Genomic DNA, 23,420 nt, shown 5'->3' with positions numbered 1-23,420 from the left:
ACACAATTCACAATTTTATAGATCTCTATCATATCTTCTCTTTGTCATCTCTTTTCCAAGCTGAAAATTGATAGAAATTACCATATTGCATATATACCACGTGTCATCTAGGTACACCCCCCATTGTATTTATTCAGTGACAAACTCATTTGGGAGCATACAGCTACCTGGTTATCCATACTCCATTTTTTTTCTATTCCATTCTTTCCCCCTCAGCAAAGGCATGCGTTTCTCACTGAGGAGTGCATGCGCATGCCATGTGTGGAATTTCAGTCCCATTTAAATTATTCCAGAGGAAAGAAGAAAAAAAAAAAAAGCACCCAGCCACCCTTTTTTTTGAAACCCTGCAAAACAGTAATTAAGCATCAGCGAAATGTTGTGGAAAAGATGGAGGCCCAGGAGAAATTTAAGGCACAAGAAAGCTTTTCTATAGAAAGTTGTAAGGGCCTGTGAGGAAGGGCTGAGACTGCAGGAGCTGCCTCCTCCGCTGTAACTGCAGCTCTGCTGTACAACCGCCACCTGTCCGTCCACTCTCCTTTCCCCTCCTGGGCCGTGTGCTGCAATGGAGCCCGCTGTCTCTGTTTAATCGCCTTGCTGGGGTATTTTTGGGACGGGGACCGCGGCGTTGGGCGTCGCCGTTTCCCGTTCCCTAAGCGCTCTGCTTTTTGACATTTGATTCCTGCATGTCCCTCCAGGGGCTTTTCAACAGAACCCCCCGTACATTGGCACCTCTTGGCTTTGCTGCCTGCTCCGCCGCCACCCTCTGTCCTCAGGCCCTGTCAGGTTCTCCCTCCTCTCCCGCCGCCCCAGGCGATATCGTCCCTCTCCATCCCCATTCTCTCCTTTCCCGCCCACGTCACCCTACTCCTCACCCCCTGCCCCCGCCCTCTGTGATTCGCTGCTCCAGCGCATGCACTCTGGTTGCCGTCCCCGCGCGCACCGCCGGGGTGGGGAGTGAGAGGCCGCCTGGCTTGGTCGCTGGCCGCTCGATTTTCTCGCTGCTTGTGGTGTCGCCATTTTCTACGGGAAGGTCGGGCCGGTGTCGAGGCGCATGGCAGGGAGGTACCAGTAAGTTACGTTACCCAGCAACTCCTCGCCCCAGGGGCGCGCTGGCTCCAAAGCAGGGGCGCCGGCGGGGCTGTGGGTCCCGTCTGCAGCGAGGCAGGCGGCGGGGAGCTGCGCAGCGCCGGGGGACGGGCCGGTGAGTGTCTGCACCGGGCAGCCCAAGCCCTGCAGTAGGGGGTCCCCTGGGCGGGGGCTGCATCCACCTTGCCGTGGGGAGCGGTATGAACGAGACCCTGCGCCGGTGGGCTCTGGGGAGGCGGGATGACTGAGCGCGCTCAGACCCCTCCTGTGTCCCCGGGGAGAACATAGGGGCTGGGCTGAGGCCTTGTCCACCCTAGCCGGGGTTTGCCCCATGGCTACGCAGCAAGTGAGCGCTTCTGCCAGACTGGTCCGCTCCCTGGCCAGAGTAGTGGTTCGGCAGGGGCCTTCTTTGCCATTGTCACGGCACCTGCACTAGGGCTTTTGCCCGTATAGAAATGTCTCAGAAAGACAACCACACCCCATAAGTGATGTTATCTAGACAGGCGAGTTACTAGTGTAGATCAAGCCCCAGTTTTTAGCTGCGCTGCCCCACCATCTCCTGTCCAGAACGGTGTCTCCACAGCAAACAACTTCTGTTGACATAGCTAGGCCAGGGGTGTGATCCCTGGTTGACATAGGTATGCTGTCATAAGCCCCACGGTAGGTTTATTTTGGAGTGTGTGGGGTACGGGATGGTTGGCAAAAGCTCGGTTTTACCAATTTGTTGCCTGTGTGAGGAGCACTTTGTCATTATAGTTTAGGATCCTTCCAAATTCACTGTCCATTTTGGTCAAGATCACTGCCAGGGATTTTTTAAATTAGTCAATTTCATGTTTTCAGATATTTACACTTGAAATTTCAGTGTTGTAACTTTTGGGGTCCTGACCTAAAAGGCCCTCAGGGTGGGATGGTTGCAAGGCTATATTGTGTGTGTGCGTGCAGGGGGTGTGGGGTGTCATGGGATTGCCACCCTTACTTCTTCCCTGCTGCTGACAGTGTGCTGCCTTCAGTATAGGGCAGCCAGAGAGGAAGGCTGCTGGCCAGGTGCCCAGCTCTAAAGCCAGTGCCTCCATCAGCAGCAGAGCAGAAGTGAGGGTCACAGGGTATGGGCTGTGTGTATGCGTTTTCCTGGAAGTTTGCTGCCCAAGAAGGGGGCTGACAGCTGGAGGTGCAGCCTCTGTGCACTGGAAGGTGTGTGTGACAGCTGGCACCGCGGCCTCTCTACGGGATGGTGTGTGTGACAGCTGGCGCCGCAGCCTCTCCATGGGGTGTGTGTGTGACAGCTGGAGCGGCAGCATCTCTGTGCGCGGTAGTAACAGCTGGAGCTGCCCAACCTTCTTCCACCCCCGGGAGATCCCAGAGGTGAGTCTGACCCACTCTGGGAGCAGCACCTGAAGGGGAAGAGTAAGTCTCATGCCTCCACATCCCCAGCTGGGAACAGGGGCTTGTCTACACCACCCCCCAGATCAGCGGGCAGTGATTGATCCAGCAGGGTTCAGTTTATCGCGTCGATGCGATAAATCGATCGCTGAGCACTCTCCAGTCAACTCCGGTACTCCACCAGAACAAGAAGCACAAGCGGAGTCGACGAGAGAGTGTCAACTGTAGACTTACCACGGTGAAGACACCACAGTAAGTAGATCGAAGTACATCGACTTCAGCTATGCTATTCGCATAGCTGAAGTTGCGTATCTTAGATTGACCCTGTGCGGTGGTGTAGACAAGCCCTGGAGTCCTGCACAGGTTAGGAGCGCCCAGCTGCATGCCAGATTTCACGGGGGAGATCAGATTTCACAGTTTATGATGTGTTTTTTCACTGCCATGAATTTGGTAGGGCCCTAATTATACGATACCTTTAGGGGCAAAGCACCCCTCGTGTAGACATGGCCCAAGTCTATGTCTTCATTTGCATTTTTAGTTGTGTTTTAACACAGCTTGATTAATAACACAATTGTAAATTCTAATGTAGACAGGACAGCCTGGTGTTAAACATCACTAGCAACAAGTGTTTGCGATGTGGAACATACTTGCTGCAAGTACTCAAAAATAATGAGTAAGGCCCCAAAAATATATGAGATTAATAAAAATGCAAATTTTATTATTTTTCCTAGTCTTCTGGGTGGGCATGTTTAGGGTTTACGTTATTAAGCTCCTCACTGTTGTGCACAGCTGGGAGATGCAGTTTGAGTGGGGAGTCCAGCCCTTAGAGGAGAATGTAGATATGAGGAAACTGAACTACAGCTCCCAGAGGCACCACAGCAGGAGATCCAAATCAAAATATTTGGATTTTTTAATATGTTTATTTTTTTGACAAAAAATTTAAAGTTTCTACAGAAAGCAGACACTTCATGAAAAATGTCATTGGGTTGAAAATCCAACTTTCAACTGAGAAACAATTTTGACTGAAAAATTTTGACCAGTGTTATATACCATTATAAACTACTGCAAATATCAGTGCACTCCTTGGATATTATCGTAATGCTGTTCTAAAGGAATCTTACAGTGGGAAAGAAAGGTTTGTTTAAATGTGAGTAAATATCTAGTAATCATGAGTTCTGATTCACTGAATGATTGACCTTTCTACTTAAACTATCGGTGCATACATTTCCCTATATGTAAAATTCAGATAAGTGTTTTGCTTTATGTGGGTATTGTAAGGTTTACTTAATGTTTTGAAAGTGCTTTGAAATATGTGGACAAAAGGGTCTACATATATGTAAAATATTTTTACAATAAGAAAATATTATGTTATAAAAGGAGTGCGGAGAGAATAGAATCGTAGGACTGGAAGGGTTGAGAGGTCTTCTAGTCCAGTCCCCTACACCCAAGGCAAGACTAAGTATTACCTAGACCATCCCTGGCAGGTGTTTGTCTAATCTGCTCTTAGAAATCTCCAATGACAGAGATTCTACAACCTCCCTAGGCAATTTATGCCAGTGCTTAACTACCCAGACAGATAGGAAGTTTTTCCTAAAGTCCAGCCTAAACCATCCTTGCTGCAATTTAAGCCCATTGCTTCTTGTCCTATCCTCTGAGGTTAAGGAGAACAGTTTTTCTCCCTCCTCCTTGTAATGACCTTTTATGTCCTTGAAAAATCTTTTCATGTCCTCTCTGTTTTCTCTTCTCCAGACTAAACATATCTATATTTTTCAGTCTTTCCTCATAGGACATATTTTCTAGACCTTTAATCATTTTTGTTGCTCTTCTCTGGACTTCCTCCAATTTGTCCACATCTTTCCTGAAATGTGGTGCCCAGACTGGACACAATGTTCCAGCTGAGGCCCAATCAGCGCAGAGTAGAGTGGAAGAATTACTTCAGTGGTTCTCAAACTGTTGCACTGGTGACCCCTTTCACGTAGTAAGCCTCCGTGTGCGACCCCCCTTTTAAATTAAAAACACTTCTTTACATATTTAACACCATTATAAATGCTGGAGGCAAAGTGGGGTTTGGGGTGGAGGCTGACAGCTTGCAACCCCCCCCCCCCCATGTAATAACCTCATGACCCGCTGAGGGGTCCCGACCCCCAGTTTGAGAACTCCTGAATTACTAGTTGTCTTGCTTATAACACTCCTGCCTAATACATCCCAGAATGATGTTTGCTTTTTTTTTTTTTTGGCAACAGTATTACACTGTTGACTCATATTTAGCTTGTGATGCACTATGATTCCTAGATCCCTTTCCACGGTACTCCTTCCTAGGCATTCATCTCCCACTTTATATGTGTGCAACTGATTGTTCCTTCCTAAGTGGAGTACTTTGCTGAACGCCCGCTGCCGGTCTGGGGTCCCAGCCCTGCCCACATAGAGTGGGTACCTGCCTTCTCCCTGGTTCTAGCCATTCTCTTCCTCTCTCTACACTGAGATGAGGGCGAGAGTGCGCTGAGAACAGGGCTGGGGGTGAAGGAGTAGGCTGAGGGTTAGGGTGCAGGGTCTGGCCAGGAGCTAGAATGAGGGAGGGGGCTCAGGGTTGGGTGTGGTTTGGTGTGGAGCGCTTACCTGGGCAGCTCCCATTTGGTGCGAGGGTTGCAGGTGGGAAAATGTGTGTGGGGTGTGTGTGTGCAAGAGCTCCCATTTGGTGCTCGGGGTGGGGGTGGGGATGTGGGGGGTGCAAAAGTCAGGGCATGGGGTGGGGGGGGCTGGGTATGGGTGGGGGGTGCCGGAGTCAGGGCTGGGGTTGTGGGGGGGTTCAGGAGTCAGGGCAGAGGGCTGGGGTGTGTAAAGGGAGTGCATGGGTCAGGGCAGTGGGCTGGGGTCGTGGAGGTGCTCCCAGCCCCCTGCCCTGAGTGACTCACGGCAGGGGGCTGGAGGGGATATGCCGATTCCACCCCCTTCCCCAAAGTCCCTGGGGTTCTGGCTGCCAGCCCCTTGCCAGCCGGCGTCCCGGCCACAGGTCCCACTCAGCCCGCTGCCGGCCCAGGTGAATGGAACCCCAAGCCTGCAGTGGGCTGAGAAGGCCGGCGTTGTAAGATCAGCATTTTACTTTAATTTTAAATGAAGCTTCTTAAACATTTTGAAAACCTTGTTTACATACGACAACAGTTTAGTTATATATAGACTTATAGAGAGAGACCTTCTAAAAAACGTTAAAATGTATTATTGGCACGTGAAACCTTAAATTAAAGTGAATAAATGAAGACTTGGCACACAACTTCTAAAAGGTTTCAGAGTAACAGCCGTGTTAGTCTGTATTCGCAAAAAGAAAAGGAGTACTTGTGGCACCTTAGAGACTAACCAATTTATTTGAGCATGAGCTTTCGTGAGCTACAGCTCACTTCATCGGATGCATACCGTGGAAACTGCAGCAGACTTTATATATACACAGAGAATATGAAACAATACCTCCTCCCACCCCACTGTCCTGCTGGTAATAGCTTATCTAAAGTGATCATCAGGTTAGGCCATTTCCAGCACAAATCCAGGTTTTCTTCGGAGACGTCGAAAATAGGATTCTAGGTCACCACAGAACTGTATCATGTTCGTGGGGGTGGAGGGGCAGAAGGAGAGGCCAAGAGTTGTCACTTTGGATGGGCTATCACCAGCAGGAGAGTGAATTTGTGTGGGGGGTGAAGGGTGAGAAAACCTGGATTTGTGCTGGAAATGGCCTAACCTGATGATCACTTTAGATAAGCTATTACCAGCAGGACAGTGGGGTGGGAGGAGGTATTGTTTCATATTCTCTGTGTATATATAAAGTCTGCTGCAGTTTCCACGGTATGCATCCGATGAAGTGAGCTGTAGCTCACGAAAGCTCATGCTCAAATAAATTGGTTAGTCTCTAAGGTGCCACAAGTACTCCTTTTCTTTTAACTTCTAAAAGGTTGCCGACCTGTGGTATAAACATTTTCAATATTGTTTAGAGAAAAGGAAGATACTGTCATTGTGTGTGGGTCCTAACAGTCTTGAGCTGTGCTATATGAACCAAAACCTCTGTTAATTAACTCCTGGGTACTTCTGAATGTTGATTCAGTCTCTTGCCTTGAAAACACATTTCACTGATTGTAATGTTTCATGGTAAAAATAAACCATGACGATTATTATTAATCATGTTTATTATAGTGGAGCCTAAGGGCCAACCGAGAGTGGGGTCCCACTGTACTATACAAAGTCTCCTCTGAAGAGCATACAATCTACATAGACAAGACAGACCCGAAATAGACAAAGGTGGGGGAAGAGGTATAATAAACGGCGTGAACAATGTGAATACACACACACACACACACACACACACACACACACACACACACACACACACACACACACATCTTTTGAGTGGATTTACTTAGGATGGGATAAGCTAAATGGAAAGAAAAGGGAAGTGGGAGACAGGACAGGGCTCAAGAGCGCAAGAGGCCCAGGTGTTGAGTGAAACTGAGGTGAACAGACTAGGAAGGAAGGTGACAGAGAGGGTTGGAGCAATCAGCACAGGGCAGAGAAAGTCCAGTCAATACTGCAGAAAATTCACTGATTGTCTAAAAGTCCATGCTTTGGCTGCTACTTCTACTGGCTGGAATCTTGGGTTGGCTGCTCTCTGCACTTTTTCTCCAAGGTCACATGGTGGGGTAGGCACCCCTGGAGTTGGGGTCAGTGGTCTCCCCTCCACACTTCTGTGTGCTGTGGGAGGGGTAACTCTGGCTGGACCTATTTTACCCCTTGCTTCCTTGCTGCAGTGCAATAGTCCCTGCTTTGGCTACCAGCTGGAGTCTCTGGCTGGCTCCTCTCTGCAGCTTTTCCCCAAGGCCACATTAAAATACCTTCTAATAATTGTAATTATTTTCTTCACAGAATATTGAAGCATGTTTGTTCCAAGGTCTCTTAAAGTGAAGAGGAATGCTGATGATGACCTAAGCTGTACAGCAAAAATAAAAAAGTTGTCTTCTGGAGAACCCTCATTAGTGGAGGCCACAGACTTCAGAGATGTCAAGCCAGCTATAAAAGACGCTTCTGCTTCAGGATGTAATTTATATAAAGCAGTACAAGAATGTACAGAGCGACACACTTTTCCAGATTCAGACTTCCCCTTTGCTGATGAATCTTTGGGAAGTGACAACCAAAATGTTGATGAAGACAGCTCCTCTGTAGACGAACCCATTAAATCTTTCAGCAAATTCCAGCGCTGGGCAGAACCTGGAGAACCTATATGTGTTGTTTGTGGTCGTTATGGTGAATATATTTGTGATAAAACAGATGAAGATGTTTGTAGTTTAGAATGTAAAGCCAAACATCTTTTACAAGCTAAAGAAAAGGAAGAAGGGTTAAACTCTGACAGTCTTGTGAAAGTAGAATCAAAACCAGAAACTCTTTTGCCTGTCACGCTTTATACTTATAAAGAACATTCCTTTATTTTAAGCCTGCAAGATGACCAGATCAAGAACCTTAAATTACAGTTAGGTATTGTTGTCCAGGGCGAAGGAGTTACAAGACCTATTATAGAGTTTGAACACTGTGGTTTTCCTGAAACTTTAAACTATAATTTAAAGAATTCAGGCTATGAAGTTCCAACCCCTGTCCAGATGCAGATGATTCCTGTTGGACTTTTGGGAAGGGATATCGTGGCCAGTGCAGACACGGGCTCAGGAAAAACTGCAGCCTTCCTGCTTCCAGTTATTATTAAAGCCTTAGAAGAGGTAATTAAAGTTTAGGGGGGTAATTAAAGTTTACGTATATATTCAGAAAGAGGTGAGAAGCTTAATGAGTCCAGAGTTCTTAATATAATTAAGAATGGCAGTGATTTTGTATTGAAGCTCATTAGTTTATTTTTTTTTAAAGAGCTTTTCCCCTTAATACTATGAATATTTTCTAGTTGGGTGGGCAGGAAATATAGTCTCTTAATTGACATTAGTGTACTTGCAGTTTCATTTTGTTCACAAAAAGTAACCTATTGAAAGGACACTTTTGGTGTTTTTTCTCCCAGTAATTATGTAGTTTTCCCAGTAACTTAGGAGTTAGTTGCTAATGTTCCAGCATGCATCATTCTGTGACATCACAAATACTATGAGGGCTGTAAAGACATTCCTGGTATTCATGTGATTTCACAGATGAATTCAGGCTGTGATGTCTTCAGCCAACCAGCAAATATCCAGAGGAATTCAGAGGGTAAAATAATTTTTAAAGGGTAGGTAAAACTTATTTCTGACTGCTCCCCACAACCTCATCAAAAGGGGCCCATCAGTGCATATTTTAATACTTAACTTCAATACCATTTGAAGTAAGGAAAAAGAGACTAACATGAATGCTTACATTTCATAGTGCAAGTTTTCAAGCAATGGGTGATCTTGCATACTATTCTGTACTTCAGTTTCAGGATACAGTTTGGTGACTTTTCAGTCCAGATTCTCATTTGAACATTGAAATTTTTTTTGGTGGGTTTAAATCAAAGTGTCTCTAATTTAGGAGGGTTTACCCCATCCCCCCTTTAATACACTATGGCTTATTTATATCCTGGTGACATCTGAAAAACTTTAGTTTGTCTTTATAACTTGTTAATTTTTAGGATAATAATTATTGGTTATTATGGGTGGGAGGGAAATAGCTTTACTTTTCCAAGTAATTAGTGGCAGTTTAGGATGATCCAAAATGCAGTAGAATCACTATAGTTCTTTGAGTAGTATCCTTATGGGTGCTCCACTTCAGCGGCGCATGTGCCTCTCAATCAAAGATTTTCAGTTAGTAATGTGCTTTCATGTGCGTTATGCCTCCTTGTGTTGGACACTAAGTCCATATAGGTGAGTATGAACAAACTGCCCTTCAGTTCCTTCTCAACCGCCTCAGCCTGAGAGGGAGCCTTAGTGTGTCTGTCTCAAGCATGCTTCGTCTTTTCTATTTTTCTATAGTTGATTGATTAATTAGTATAGTTATAGTTAGTTAAGAAGTGAGAGGATTATTTTTCTCCTCTCCCCCCCGACAGTCACAGGGAAGATTCTTCTTATTATCAAGGGTGATGGAGGGGCATGTAGGGTTGGTTCCAACTTCCATATGGGCTCCCTTAGTGGCCACACTGGGACCCCTAGGATGCTTCTTGGCAGCAATTTGCCAGACCACCTATACTGCTCATAGGGAGGCTAGAGTTGCACAGCTCTCCTCCCCAATGAGCCCCCTCCCCACACACAAAGAGATGTTTGGAGACCAGGAAACCAGGGCGGATAAAGAGGCCACCCCTCAAACACTTATTTCATCCTCTTCTCTGGATGAAGTGGTTATACCTCCACCACCATCCATTGCCAGAGATTTTCAGCAATTTCAAGAAGTCATAAAGTGGGTAGCAAATTTCTCTTGAAGTCAAGGATTCACAGCACAAACTGTTGGATATCCTATCGTCCGCAACAACCTCCAGGGTGGTGTTACCCATTAACGAGATACTCCTACATCCATCTAAGACTGTATGGCAGACACCTTCCACTGTTCGGACCACATCTAAACAGGCAGATAACCCCTTAAGGATTCTGACCTTTTGTGCTCCCCTGCTCCACCTAACTCCCTGGTGGTGATGTGTGGGGAGTAAATGAGCATGATAGACGGTACTTCTCTAAGTCTACCCTGTAAGACAAAGACACTGGATCTCTGGAAAAAAGAGCAGTGGCAGCAGTGGCGACTTACCCCTGACAAGAAGCAATTGTAGTTTTTCCATATCTCGATGACTGATATTTCCATGATCTACTCAAGGGCAGCTCCTATGAAGCAGTGCTGTCTTCCACTCAGACAGCCCTTGTTCTGTCCCATGTTGACCCCTACAGTTTCGCCTGAAACTGAATGTAAAAAAAATCTACTTTAACCCTGTACAGAAGATAGTTTATAGGGGTATATTTGGACTTGTTGGCAGCCAGGGACTACCTTCCCTTAGACAGATTTGTAACTTTGGCAGTTCTGGTACAGGGAATTCAGTGTAGCCCTCTACAATAAGGAACAGTTCCTGGGGCACATGACAACTTGTACCTTTGACCAGTCATGCAGGGCTACACCTCCACTGCTTCTGGGGTAGGCTCAGAATGATCCATTCTCCAGTCAGACACATTGGACAGACAGGAGAGTAACTCCCTACACTGGTGGAAGGATCAACTCTGTGTCTTTTCAGGGATTCCTTTCTGTCGCTTAGCTCCATTAGTGACTTTAATAACAGATGGATCTCTGTTGGGATTGGGAGCGCACCTCAGTATCCTCACAACTCAGGGAAGATGAACAACTCCAGAAACCAGTCTCCACATCAATCTGTTGGTGCTTTGGGCTGTCAGGAACAGTTACCTTTATTTCCTGCCCCTCATCGGGGGTACATCAATCAGGGTCATGACGGACAATGTATCTTGCATGTTCTGTTTCAATGAGCAAGAAGGAACAGGATCCTCCTTCTGTGTGCCAAGGCCATGAAACTATGGAACTGGTGGATAGATCATCAGACCCAAATTTCAGCAGTCTGTTTCCCAGGTATTCAGAACAACACATCTGATGATGTTGGTACTGCTCTCAAGACTATGAATGGGAGCTAAATGCACAAGTTCTCCACAGCATGTTCAAAAAATGGGGACAGCTGGGGATCTCTTTGCCAGAAGGGTGCCCTCTTCTCTGCTCAAGAAGAGGTCTGGGCCATCAATCCTGGGGGACACCTCTTTTCTGTCTTGTAAGAAAGGTCTGTTCTGTGCCTTCCCACAACACTGCTGATACTAAGGGTGATGAGCAAAATCAGACAGGAGAGGGCCAAAGTTATCCATATAGTGCTGACATGGCTGAGACAAGCTTGGTACCCTTACCTGCTTCATCTGTGTCCAAACGCAGCTCAAGCTCCTGTCCACTCCTCATCTCCTCTCACTGAGTGTGGGCCATGTGCTTCATCCTAACCTAGCAGTTCTTGCCTCAGGGTGTGGTTCAGAGTCAGAATCCTCCTGCTCTATAGAAATACAACGGGTACAAGAGGTATAACAGATGTTACTGAATAGTGGAAAGAGGTCAACTTGTACTACTTACCTGCAGAAATGGAAGAGTTTCTTCCATGGTGGTGGTGTCACTCCTTCCTGCCAGAATTTCTGCCATCCTGCATTACCTGTTGGATCTGAAAAAATTGGGGTTATCAGTTAGTTTGATTAAGGTCCAAATACCAGCCTTTCATCCTTCGTTAAAAGTATTTTCCATTTTTGCTCCCTTGATATTGACTAGGTTTATTAAGGGTTTGGGGAATCTCTACCCTCAGATTAGAGACCCCACCCCAACCTGGAACCTCAGTTTGGTACTCGGTTACCTTATGAGACCTCTATCTGAACCTATGGCAACCAGCTCTCTGCTCCATTTATCTATGAAGACAGTCTTTTTTACTAGCCATCATGTCAGTTCAAAGGGTTGGGGAGATTGGAGTCTTGGCAGATTCTCACCTCCCCCCCCCCCCCCCCCGAGCTCTGGAACCCCCACACTTTGCAGGTCCTAGAGCCTGGGTTCCAGCCCAAACCCAGAAGTCTACACAGCAGTGAAACAACCCTGCAGCCCAAACCCCTCAAGCCTGACTTGGCTGGCACAGGCCAGCCGCAGGTTATTCTTTGCTGTGTAGGCATACCCTAAAGGCTTTTTACACTGCTCTGGCGCGTAAAGGAGCTTTGAAGTTGGTATACATTACATTGCGGTCACTGCCGGAGCAGTGTAAAGGGACCTAAATGTCAATTAGAATCCTTTATCTTTCAGTTGAATATTAGAGTTGGCTCCATGAATGATTTTAGTAGGCTGTTTACTAGCTAATTAATCAAAATGACTGCACTACATAACTATGTCTCTGTAGAAAGATTTATGTTAGGTTTTCACCAAAGAATGAAAATTCGATGGTGGATAGAAGTATTTTTTTTTCTTTTTAGACTAAAACTCCGTCTGCACTTATTGTGACACCAACGAGAGAGTTAGCCATTCAAATAGAGAGACAAGCTAAAGAGCTGATGATTGGTCTGCCAAACATGAGAACAGTTCTTCTTGTAGGAGGTTTACCACTGCCACCCCAACTTCATCGTCTAAAACAAACTGTTAAGGTAAGAACCATTGTGTGAAAGAGTTCCTTGAAGAAAGATGTTTTTATGGCATGTGTAGGAAATAAAAACTGATGACTTAACCTTTGACTTGAATTTGCGTGTGTTACATCAGTGGTGCCCAACCTCATTACACAGGAGGGTCATATAAATCTAAGCCACAACCTTGTGTGGGTCAAACAGATTTTACATATTTTAATCAGATTTATAGTCCCCTGTACTGATATATATTTTAAGTTCAGCTTGTTTTGTATGTATTTAGATGGGTTGTTTCTACGTATAGCATTGTCTATTTAAAAACAAAGAAATCAGTGCATAAAATGTGTATCAGAATTACAGAAAATGGGGAAAAAAACAGTGAAGAACACAAAACACTAATTAATCTGCTGTTGAAGCAGGCTGTGGGCGTTATGAAATGCTCTGGTGGGCTGTAGGTTGGGCACCCTTGCTCTACACAATGAGTCTAGACCCTTAGTAGTAAAGATTAGCTCCTGAATTTTTATAGTAACTAGAGCTGTCAATTAATCACAGTTAACTCACGCAATTATCTCAAAAGAATTAACTGCGATTAAAAAAAAATCACAATTAATCACAGTGTTAAACAATAGAATACCAATTGAAATTTATTAAATATTTTTGTATGTTTTTCTACATTTTCAAATATATTGATTTCTTTTACAACACAGAATACAAAGTGTACAGTGCTCATTTTATATTATTTTGATTACAAATTTTTGTACTGTAAAACTGATAAAATAGTATTTTTCAATTCAGCTCATACAAGTACTGTAGTCCAATCTTTATTATGAAAGTGTAATTTACAAATTTAGATTTTTTTGTTACATAACTGCACTCAAAAACAAAACAATGTAAAACGTTTAGCACCTATAAGTCCACTCAGTCCTACTTCTTGTTCAGCCAGTTGCTAAGACAAACAGGTTTGTTTACATTTACAGAAGATACTGCTGACTTATTTACAATGTCACCTGAAAGTGAGAACAGGCACTTTTGTAGCCGGCATTCCAAGGCATTTACTTGCCAGATATGCTAAACATTCATATGTCCCTTCATGCTTCCGCCACCATTCCAGAGGACATGCGTCCATGCTGATGATGCTCGTTAAAAAAATGCATTAATTAAATTTGTGACTGAACTCCTTGGGGGAGAATTGTATATCTCCTGTTCTGTTTTACCCACATTCTGCCATATATTTCATGTTATAGCAGTCTCGGATGGTGACCCAGCACATGTTCATTTTAAGAACACACTCACAGCAGAGTTGACAAAATGCAAAGAAGGTATCAGTGTGAGATTTCTAAGGATAGATACAGCACTCGACCCAAGGTTTAAGAATCTGAAGTGTCTTCCAAAATCTGAGAGGGACGAGGTGTGGAGAATGCTTTCAGATGTCTTAAAAGAGCAACACTCCGATGCAAAAACTACAGAACCCAAACTACCAAAAAAAGAAAATCAACCTTCTGCTGGTGGCATCTAACTCAGATGATGAAAATAAACATGCATCGGTCCGCACTGCTTTGGATTGTTGAAGGGTTAAAATTCATTGCTGATGTAATAACCTGGTATATGGATTTATGTACAGGCCCAAAGTCCAGAGTTTGGTCAAGAGGTCAGAGGCCTAGCAAATAGTGATTAGCTAAGAGAAAGCAGAATAAACAAAGATAACTTGCTTTTGCTAGATATGCCTGGTCAGCAGAACGCCAGATGTTGGGGGCAATAATTGTGTCTTATTTAAAGTTACAAATAGAATCTGTTAGTCTCTAAGGTGCCACAAGTACTCCTTTTCTTTTTGTAAATAGAACAAAGAAGCCCTGTTTCTGTTGTGTTAGTTTCTTCTGTAGGGAGATGTTCTTCCCACACATCCAACCTTGAGTTTATGAAAGGTTCAAGCATGTCAGTATAAGATATGGCCTCCTCCCTTTCCCAGGGACCAATGCCTGTCTTAAAACACAAATGAACAACTTGAAAGACAATCTTTATTGCCATATACTTTCACTGTTTCTTTGCTTTTACACCTAGATATGTATCTGTTGGACAATCAAAGGAGCTACTTCATTCCTATGGACCCCAAAGCAGAATTCAACACATATATTTTATACTAATAATATTTATTAAAGTACTAATTAAATGTTAAATGTTAATTTGTTAACTTGAGACCATGGGCGGAGACATTATGTAACCTTGACCATTGGCTACTGTGCTATCATGTCTTGCAGCTAAACTTATCCGGGGGTGTGGGACTGCGTACCCTGTCACTTTCCCCTGCCCATGAAAATCCATATATTCCATTGTAATCAATTGATTGACAGTGTCTCTGAGCCTAATAAGTGAGGTGATGCTCCCGTCAGCACTGTACGTAATAAACTCCTGTTCTTGATCTCTACACAATGTGGATTTATGTCCTTCAGTCGTTATCAAGCAGAACCCATCATCAGCATGAATGCATGTCTTCTGGAATGGTGGTTGAAGCATGAAGGGACATATGAATCTTTAGCACATCTGGCATGTAAATATCTTGTGATTCCGGCTACAACAGTGCCATGCGAACACCTGTTCTGACTTTCAGGTGACATTGTAAACAAGATGTGGGCAGCGTTATCTCCTGCAAATTGTAACCAAACTTGTTTGCCTGAGTGATTGGCAGAAGTAGGACTGAGTGGACTTGTAGGTTCTATAGTTTTACATTGTTTTATTTTTTAATAGTTATTTTTTGTACGTAATTCTACATTTGTAAGTTCAACTTTCATTATAAAGAGATTGTACTACAGTACTTATATTAAGTGAATTGAAATATACTATTTCTTTTTTACAGTGCAAATATTTGTAATCAAAAATAAATATAAAGTGAGCACTGTACACTTTGTATTCTGTGTTGTAATTGAAATGAATATATTTGAAAATGTAGAAAACATCCAAATATATTTAAATAAAAGGTATTCTATTATTGTTTAACAGTGTGAGTAATTACGATTAATTTTTTAAATTGCTTGACAGCCCTAATAGTAATATACATTTCTTTACAGATATGAAACATTTATATGTATCCTTCTGAATTTTACATATAAAGAATAAGATTTCAAAATGATTTCTCGTCTTTATAAGTTTGCTGCTTTCAAAGGGTATAATTTGCCACTTAAGTGAGGAATTATAATTTACAACAGGAAACACTTTAGTTCCTTGACTTTAGGATTTAGATTTTTGTGGCACGGAACACACTGCAGGCATTCATAAATTTCAGGTATCCTCTTCAGAGGGCTAATTATTCCATTTGTTTTCAGTTACACACAACTTTGGAGAATCATGTACAGGAATGTCAAGTCTCTTCGCATTTGAACTTAATAATTACATAAATACAGATAATTAGTACAAATGTGCTGTAACTGTAACGTACCCTGGATAGTCACCCACCTTTTTCTGTCCCTACTAAAAACAAAAACAGAAAGCTTGCATTTTTGTAGTCCAATGCTTGCAAGTGCTAATGTCAAACATATTATTTTTCAAGGACTGCATACAATTTTCATATAGCTTTAACTCATATTAGCTTGCTTTTCTAATGTTTTGCTTTCTTCTGATAGGTTATAATAGCAACACCCGGAAGACTATTAGATATTTTAAAACAAAGCTCTGTTCAGCTCCATGGTATTAAAATCGTAGTTGTGGATGAAGTAAGTTCATATAAAGTTAAAAACTGTAATTAGAAACAAGTGTTATCAAAATACAGTGATAATGGCCACTGTTAGAGCTCTCATATTTCTGACTGTTAAATAAAAAGTGGCTGCCTAATATAGGTCCTGATCAAGCAAAGCACTTACGCAAGTCCTAAACTTTAAGTTTGTGTGTAGTCCCACTGACTTCCTTGGAATTTAGCATATGCTTTAAAGTTAAGCACGTCGTTGAATGCTTTGCTGGATTAGGTCCATAGTGTCTAATAAGTGGTTTAACTGGAGTCCCAGGCGAGGTGGTTGATTGTCAACTAAACACAATGTTTATTAAAATATAGTTTATACTTCTCAGGGTTAAAAAGTGAATTTAGTATTATGTAAAAGATGCTTGAGTGGCTGTAGTCATGTCAGTTTACATAACTGATAGGAGCGCAAGCTCCGCCACAGCGCCCCACGAGTGTCAACAGAAGAAGTGTGTCTATCCCTCTTCATAGCTTTTCTTCTGACTACTCAAATCAGAACTGATTTTAATGTGGTGACAATGTCGCTACACTAGTGTTGATTATGTCAATTAAAGAATAGTGCATGATTGTCAGAGCTTCCCTGTGTCTTTTTGTATACTATACTTAAAATTATTAGGAAAAACATCATACTGTCTTAAATTAATATTTTCATTTAGGCTGATACCATGTTAAAGATGGGCTTCCAGCAACAAGTGCTGGATATTTTGGAAAACACCTCCAGTGATCGTCAGACCATATTGGTTTCAGCCACAATACCAGTTGGCATTGAGCAGCTGGCAAATCAACTTCTGCAGAATCCTGTGAGAATAACCATTGGAGAAAAGAATCTGCCATGTTCCAGTGTTCGCCAGATTATCTTGTGGGTAGAAGAACCATCTAAAAAGAAAAAACTATTTGAAATATTAAATGTTAGTATAGTGTTTTATTTAGCAAATTATTTCTATGCTTGTAGTGAATAAAGTTTAATTTAGTTTAATTTAGCTCTTGCCTATCTAGTGCAAATGTGAGTGATGCAAACGAGCAGTAATGGACAGTACGTTATCTGCCCCACCACATTCAAGAATGTCTCCCTGGGGGTTCCCTGATAAAACAAAAAGACGTGAGGGCCTTAATCCTCACAATAATTCTAGGTTTATTTTATGAGCATTCTGAAGTAATCTTAGCTGCAGTTATGTAAGAGATTAATATGTGCATTTAAGTGAAACTCAGATCTATTTCACATTTTAAAAACTCACCATTTTTGTATTTAAAATACATCTTCAAAAAGACTATTTCTGAAGTTGTTTCAAGGCAAACTAGGGACCTGATTTTACAAACCCTTATGCATGTGTTTAATTTGACTCATAAGTAACATTACACATGTGTGCAAGTATTTTCAGGATTAGGGCTTAAATCTTGTCCTTTTTTTATTAGGTGTTGGAGGATTTTTAAAAAAAATAAATATGCTTGTTTCAATCTAATGTATAAAATCTACTGAAGAGAAAATGAGCAATTGAAAATAAATAGCTGTGGTTGACCAGAAATAAACTATGCTGATACAGTAGGTTTTACACAACTATTTTAATTTTACAGGATAAGAAACTCTTCAAACCTCCAGTATTGGTATTTGTGGACTGCAAGCTTGGAGCAGATCTTCTGAGTGATGCTGTTCATAAAATCACAGGATTACAATGCATATCGATGCATTCTGATAAATCACAAACTGAAAGAACAAATATATTGCAGGTTTGTACTTCCTAAAATAGAGATCTCTACGTCACTATGAAACTTTCCATCTTATTTTTAAAAAGATAATTTAGTTTTAATGAGTTAGTAAAGTAGGCATCTTGTCGTTGTCTGTCACTTACATAAAAGCTGACTAATGCAATTCCAGAGACCACTGGATTTAATGTTTGTTTTTAAACTCCAGGCATAATTTTTATTCTTCAGAATATTGTTCTTTGGGGTGAAGTGAATGCATAGTGAAAGTACTTACATCTGTCTTGTATTACTGAGTTTTCACAATGAATGCTAGAGTTTATGGAAAACTGAAATGAGAGCACAGATTGTATTTCTACTAATACTTCAAGAAAGTGGCTATTTTAAATACTCTAGATTACTCTATTATTATTATTATTTATTTTAAATGGGAATTGACTTGAACATTAGTTAGTCTGTGACTGGTTTTGTGCCTTGCTGAATTGGTGTTTTGTATCATTTTAAGCAGGACTCATTGAATCACAAAATTTTATTTCTGTGTGTGCTACATAAATCAAGAGTACAGTAGGGCACTATTTTTCTTCTTTTTTCAGCAGCAGAATAGTCTGTTGTGCAAATTATGACACTGCCCTTTATTTGAACCAACAGTATCTTGCCCTTTTACAGCAGATCTCAAAAGGGGAATTGCAAGGAAATAAAGCATACATAGAAAGTAATTATTTATTTTGTTTCCCACCCTTCAGGGATTATTTCAGGAAAAATATGAAGTCGTAGTAAGCACTGGAGTCCTTGGGCGAGGGCTTGACCTTGTCAATGTCAAACTGGTTGTAAATTTTGATATGCCCTCAAGCATGGACGAATACGTACATCAGGTAAAGAGATACGTGTATCTTAAACATACATGAGATACTTGCTAAAACATTGTTGGAAAAATAAAACAAGACCATGCATGATCTGAATTGAAAGATGCACGCATAGGGATGGACGTACCTCCGGAAAAGTTCCCTTTAGGAGGGCAGGAAGAAGGGAATTCTGAAGAATCTCTCCTCCATCCTATGCAAGAAACACCAAACCTTCAGTCTGAATTAATGGAGGAACACTAAAAAATAATGCCTCTATTTGCCAGTGGTGTTTATATAGCTCTCCCTCTCCACCTCAGTGTGAAGGAGTATCTCAGTTCCTATACCTTTTTAAAGCATATGTGTATACTAAACATTATTAGTTCTTTCATTTTTTGTTGGAAAAAACTGAAATGTCAATGAAATAATGAATGGGAACTCTGCTTACCCATATAGCAATATTTCATGTTTTGCTTAGTTCCAACCTATTAGACCTCACTACTTTTGTGAAACAACTAAGAGCTAGTAGAGCATTCAGAGTACTGACTTGCCCATGACAATACTATATATTAGGTCTGTGGATTAATTGCAGTTACCTCATGTGATTAACTCAAAAAAATTAATCGCGATTAAAAAATTGTGATCAATCACACTGTTAAACAATAGCATACCAACTTATTCAATATTTTCGATTTTTCTACATTTTCAAATTTATCCATTTCAATTACAACACAGAATACAAAGTGTACAGTGCTCAATTTATATTATTTTTATTACAAATATTTGCACTGCAAAAATGATAAATCGTGTTTTTCAATTCACCTCATACAAGGACTGTAGAGCAATCTCTTTGTCATGAAAGTGCAACTTACAAATGTAGGTTTTTTTATTACATAACTGCACTCAAAAACAAAACAATGTAAAACTTTAGAGCCTACAAGACCATGCTACATTGCCATGCAAATGCCCGTCTCACTTTCAGGTGACATTGTAAACAAGAAGCGGGCAGCATTATCTTCTGCAAATGTAAACAAACTTGTTTGAGCAATTGTCTGAACAAGAAGTAGGACCGATTGGACTTGTGGGCTCTAAAGTTTTACATAGTTTTATTTTTGAATGCAGGCTTTTTGTACATAATTCTACATTTGTAAGTTCAACTTTCATGGCAGAGATTGGACTACACTACTTGTATTAGGTGAGTTGAAAAATACTATTTGTGCAGGAAATGGCCCAATTTGATTATCATGCACATTGTGTAAAGAGTCACTTTGGATGGGCTATCACCAGCAGGAAAGTGAATTTGTGTGGGGGGGTGGAGGGTGAGAAAACCTGGATTTGTGCTGGAAATGGCCTAACCTGATGATCACTTTAGATAAGCTATTACCAGCAGGACAGTGGGGTGGGAGGGAGGAGGTATTGTTTCATATTCTCTGTGTATATATAAAGTCTGCTGCAGTTTCCACGGTATGCATCCGATGAAGTGAGCTGTAGCTCACGAAAGCTCATGCTCAAATAAATTGGTTAGTCTCTAAGGTGCCACAAGTACTCCTTTTCTTTTTACTATTTGTTTTGTTTTTTATAGTGCAAATATTTGTAATCAAAAATAAAGTGAGCATTCTAAACTTTGTATTCTGTGTTGTTATTGAAATCAATGTATTTGAAAATGTAGAAAATGTCCAAAAATAGTTAAATAAATGATATTCTATTGTTTAACAGCGCAATTAATGATGCAATTAATCGTGATTAATTTTTTTCATCACACATTCATCACAATTAATTTTTTAATCACTTGACAGTCCTACTATATATCCAGTTTCATGTAAGAACACCCAATGTACAGTATTGCTGCAACAAAAATACATTTTTAAACTATCACACAATGGAGTTTAAGCAGTCTTCTTTTATTCTGAAGGGAGATAGATTACTAATGCCAATTTAAAATAAACTTTGTTTTCATTTGCAGGTTGGAAGAGCAGGAAGGCTGGGTCACAATGGAACTGCAATTACTTTTATCAATAACAACAGCAAGAAGCTTTTTTGGGATGTTGTAAAGAGAGTAAAACCAACAGGCACGATTCTTCCTCCACAGTTGCTAAACTCCCCTTATCTTCATGACCAAAAGAGAAAAGAACAACAGAAAGTTACACAATCACAGAACAGTCTTGTAACAGGTGATAATCTTATGGACATTATTAGAAAACATGACAAAAGTAATTCTCAGAAGTGATTAATGGTATTATATTTATAAATGTGTAAATATAATGAAAGCACTGTATTTCAGTAATAATTAAACATGAATTTATATCATTGGTATAAGATCGTTCGAAGTTATTTTTTAAAACGTGTAACCTTTTTTCTGGAGAAATCCTGAGTCTGATTTTCATCTCCATCCCCAAATAGTGCCTGATCTAAAAGGACATTCCAAATTTAAAAAGTGCACTTCAGTCTAAAAATACAGTAACATCTAAAAGCATTTTTTCAGTTTGTTTACTTTGTGTAGGTGACATCTTCTTATATAGTTATTTTCTTATATAGTTATTTTCACTGTTCTTTCCTTGTTGTTTCTGTGGGGTTTTTGCACCGCAGTGGAGGAGAGAGGAATATTTTTAAAACAGAAAAATTTGGTTGTAAAACTAATTGGCATGGACATGTTTACTATCTGCAAATATTTTTAACTCTTGTTAAATTAACAATGTTTAAGTTAAGAATGTCCCTTTAACCCTCAAATCAATATCTAATTATCCTCAATACTGGGCACCCCCACAATTTTCATTTATGGGTCACAATGAATTATTAAAAATGATTGGTTTCTTCTTGCCATCACATGTCTGAAACCAGTAAAAAAAAATCCTGCTCCAGTACTGTACAACATAAAGAAGATTTTTTTCCCGGTTGTCATTTGGCTAGCAAGGACTGTGGTTTCTTCAACTTCATATTAGAGAAGTGAGAAAAATTAGATCTAGTAATTAAAACATGAAATTGTGATCTCATTCTGTTAATGGGGGCATGATTGGGCTGTTAGGGTGGAATGTTATACTATAAAAAAAAAATAGGGCTGTCAATGTACTGACATGATTAACTCAAAAAAATGAATCGCAGTTTTAATTGCACTGTTAAACAATAGAATACCGATTGAAATTTATTTAATATTTTGGATGTTTTTCTACATTTTCACATCTATTGTATTCCGTGTTGTAATTGAAATCAAAGTGTATATTATTTTTTATTACAAATATTTGCACTGTAAAAATGATAAAAGAAATAGTAGTTTTCACTTCACCTCATACAAGTACTATAGTGCACTCTTTGTTGTGAAAGTGCAATTTAAACAAATGTAGATTTTTTTGTTACATATCTGTACTCAAAAACAAAACAACGTAAAACTTCAGAGCCTACAAGTCCACTCAGTCCTACTTGTTCAGCCAATTGCTAAGAAAAATAAGTTTGTTTACATTTACAGGAGATAATGCTGCCCTCTTTTTATTAACAATGTCACCAGAAAGTGAGAACAGGCATTTGCATGGCACTTTTGTAGCAAGCATTGCAATGTATTTACATGCCAGACATGGTAAACATTCATATGCCTCTTCATACTTCGAGCATTCCAGAGGACATGCTTCCATGCTGATGATACTAGTTAAAAAAAATGTTAATTCAGTTTGTGACTGAACTCCCTGGGGGAGAATTGTATGTCCCCTGCTCTGTTTTACCCACATTCTGCCATATGTTTCATGTTATAGCAGTCTTGGATGAAGACCCAGCACATGTTGTTCATTTTAAGAACACTTCCGCTGCAGATCTGACAAAACGCAAAGAAGGTACCAATGTGAGATTTCTACAGATAGCTACGGCACTGGACCCAAGGTTTAAGAATCTGAAGTGCCTTCCAAAATCTGAGAGGGACGGGGTGTGGAGCATGCTTTCAGAAGTCTTAAAAGAGCAACACTCAGATGCAGAAACTTCCGAACCTCAACCACCATAAAAGAAAACCTTCTGCTGGTGTCATCTGACTCAGAGGATGAAAATGAACATGCGTTGGTCCACGCTGCTTTGGATTGTTATTGAGCAGAACCAGTCATCAGCATGGACATATGTCCCCTGGAATGGTGGTTGAAGCATGAAGGGACATATGAATCTTTAGCGCATCTGGCACGTAAATATCTTGTGACGCCAGCTACAATAGTGCCCGGAGAATGCCTGTTCTCACTTTCAGGTGACATTGTAAACAAGAAGTGGGAGGCATTTTCTCCTGCAAATGTAAACCAACTTGTTTGTCTGAGTGATTGGCTGAACAAGAAGTAGGACTGAGTGGACTTGTAGGCTCTTAAGTTTTACACTGTTTTATTTTTGAATGCATTTTTTTGTACATAATTCTACATTTGTAAGTTTAACGTTCATGATAAAGAGATTGCATTACAGTACTTGTATTAGTTTAATTGAAAAATACTATATGTTTTGGTTTTTTACAGTGCAAATACTTGTAATCAAAAATAAATACAAAGTGTACACTGCTCACTTTATATTCTGTTTTGTAATTGAAATCAATATATTTGGAAATGTAGAAGACATCCAAAAATATTTAAATAAATGGTATTCTATTATTAT

The 23,420-nt window shown here is 40.9% G+C and overlaps 1 protein-coding gene across 5 annotated transcripts; it reads left to right on the top strand.

The window, feature by feature from the left end:
* The first annotated feature begins 931 nt into the window (after nucleotides 1-931).
* DDX59 (DEAD-box helicase 59) lies at nucleotides 932-23,326 on the top strand. Of its 5 annotated transcripts, none has more exons than XM_077825320.1 (9): nucleotides 932-1,062; nucleotides 7,369-8,210; nucleotides 12,411-12,578; nucleotides 16,169-16,258; nucleotides 16,935-17,186; nucleotides 17,851-18,003; nucleotides 18,720-18,848; nucleotides 20,779-20,986; nucleotides 22,556-23,326. In XM_077825320.1, the coding sequence occupies exons 2-9, from the start codon at nucleotides 7,380-7,382 to the stop codon at nucleotides 22,795-22,797; spliced, it is 2,073 nt and encodes a 690-aa protein (XP_077681446.1). In that variant the 5' UTR covers nucleotides 932-1,062; nucleotides 7,369-7,379; the 3' UTR covers nucleotides 22,798-23,326. The 5 variants fall into 5 exon arrangements, with proteins under 5 accessions (XP_077681446.1, XP_077681448.1, XP_077681444.1 ...); XM_077825322.1 differs by having other exon boundaries at nucleotides 932-1,068; nucleotides 22,559-23,326; XM_077825318.1 differs by having other exon boundaries at nucleotides 932-1,068.
* The last annotated feature ends 94 nt before the right edge of the window (nucleotides 23,327-23,420 follow it).

The sequence above is a fragment of the Eretmochelys imbricata genome, chromosome 8, assembly GCF_965152235.1.
Source record: "Eretmochelys imbricata isolate rEreImb1 chromosome 8, rEreImb1.hap1, whole genome shotgun sequence".
Classification (NCBI taxonomy): domain Eukaryota; kingdom Metazoa; phylum Chordata; order Testudines; family Cheloniidae; genus Eretmochelys; species Eretmochelys imbricata.
This window is presented reverse-complemented; position numbering and strand designations above follow the sequence as displayed.

Coding starts and splice junctions, on each gene's coding strand:
- DDX59 (XM_077825320.1), top strand. CDS start 7,380: ATGTTTGTTCCAAGGTCTCTTAAAGTGAAGAGGAATGCTGATGATGAC. Junction 12,579..16,168: donor GTCTAAAACAAACTGTTAAG/GTAAGAACCATT, acceptor TTCTTCTGATAG/GTTATAATAGCAACACCCGG. Junction 16,259..16,934: donor AAATCGTAGTTGTGGATGAA/GTAAGTTCATAT, acceptor ATTTTCATTTAG/GCTGATACCATGTTAAAGAT.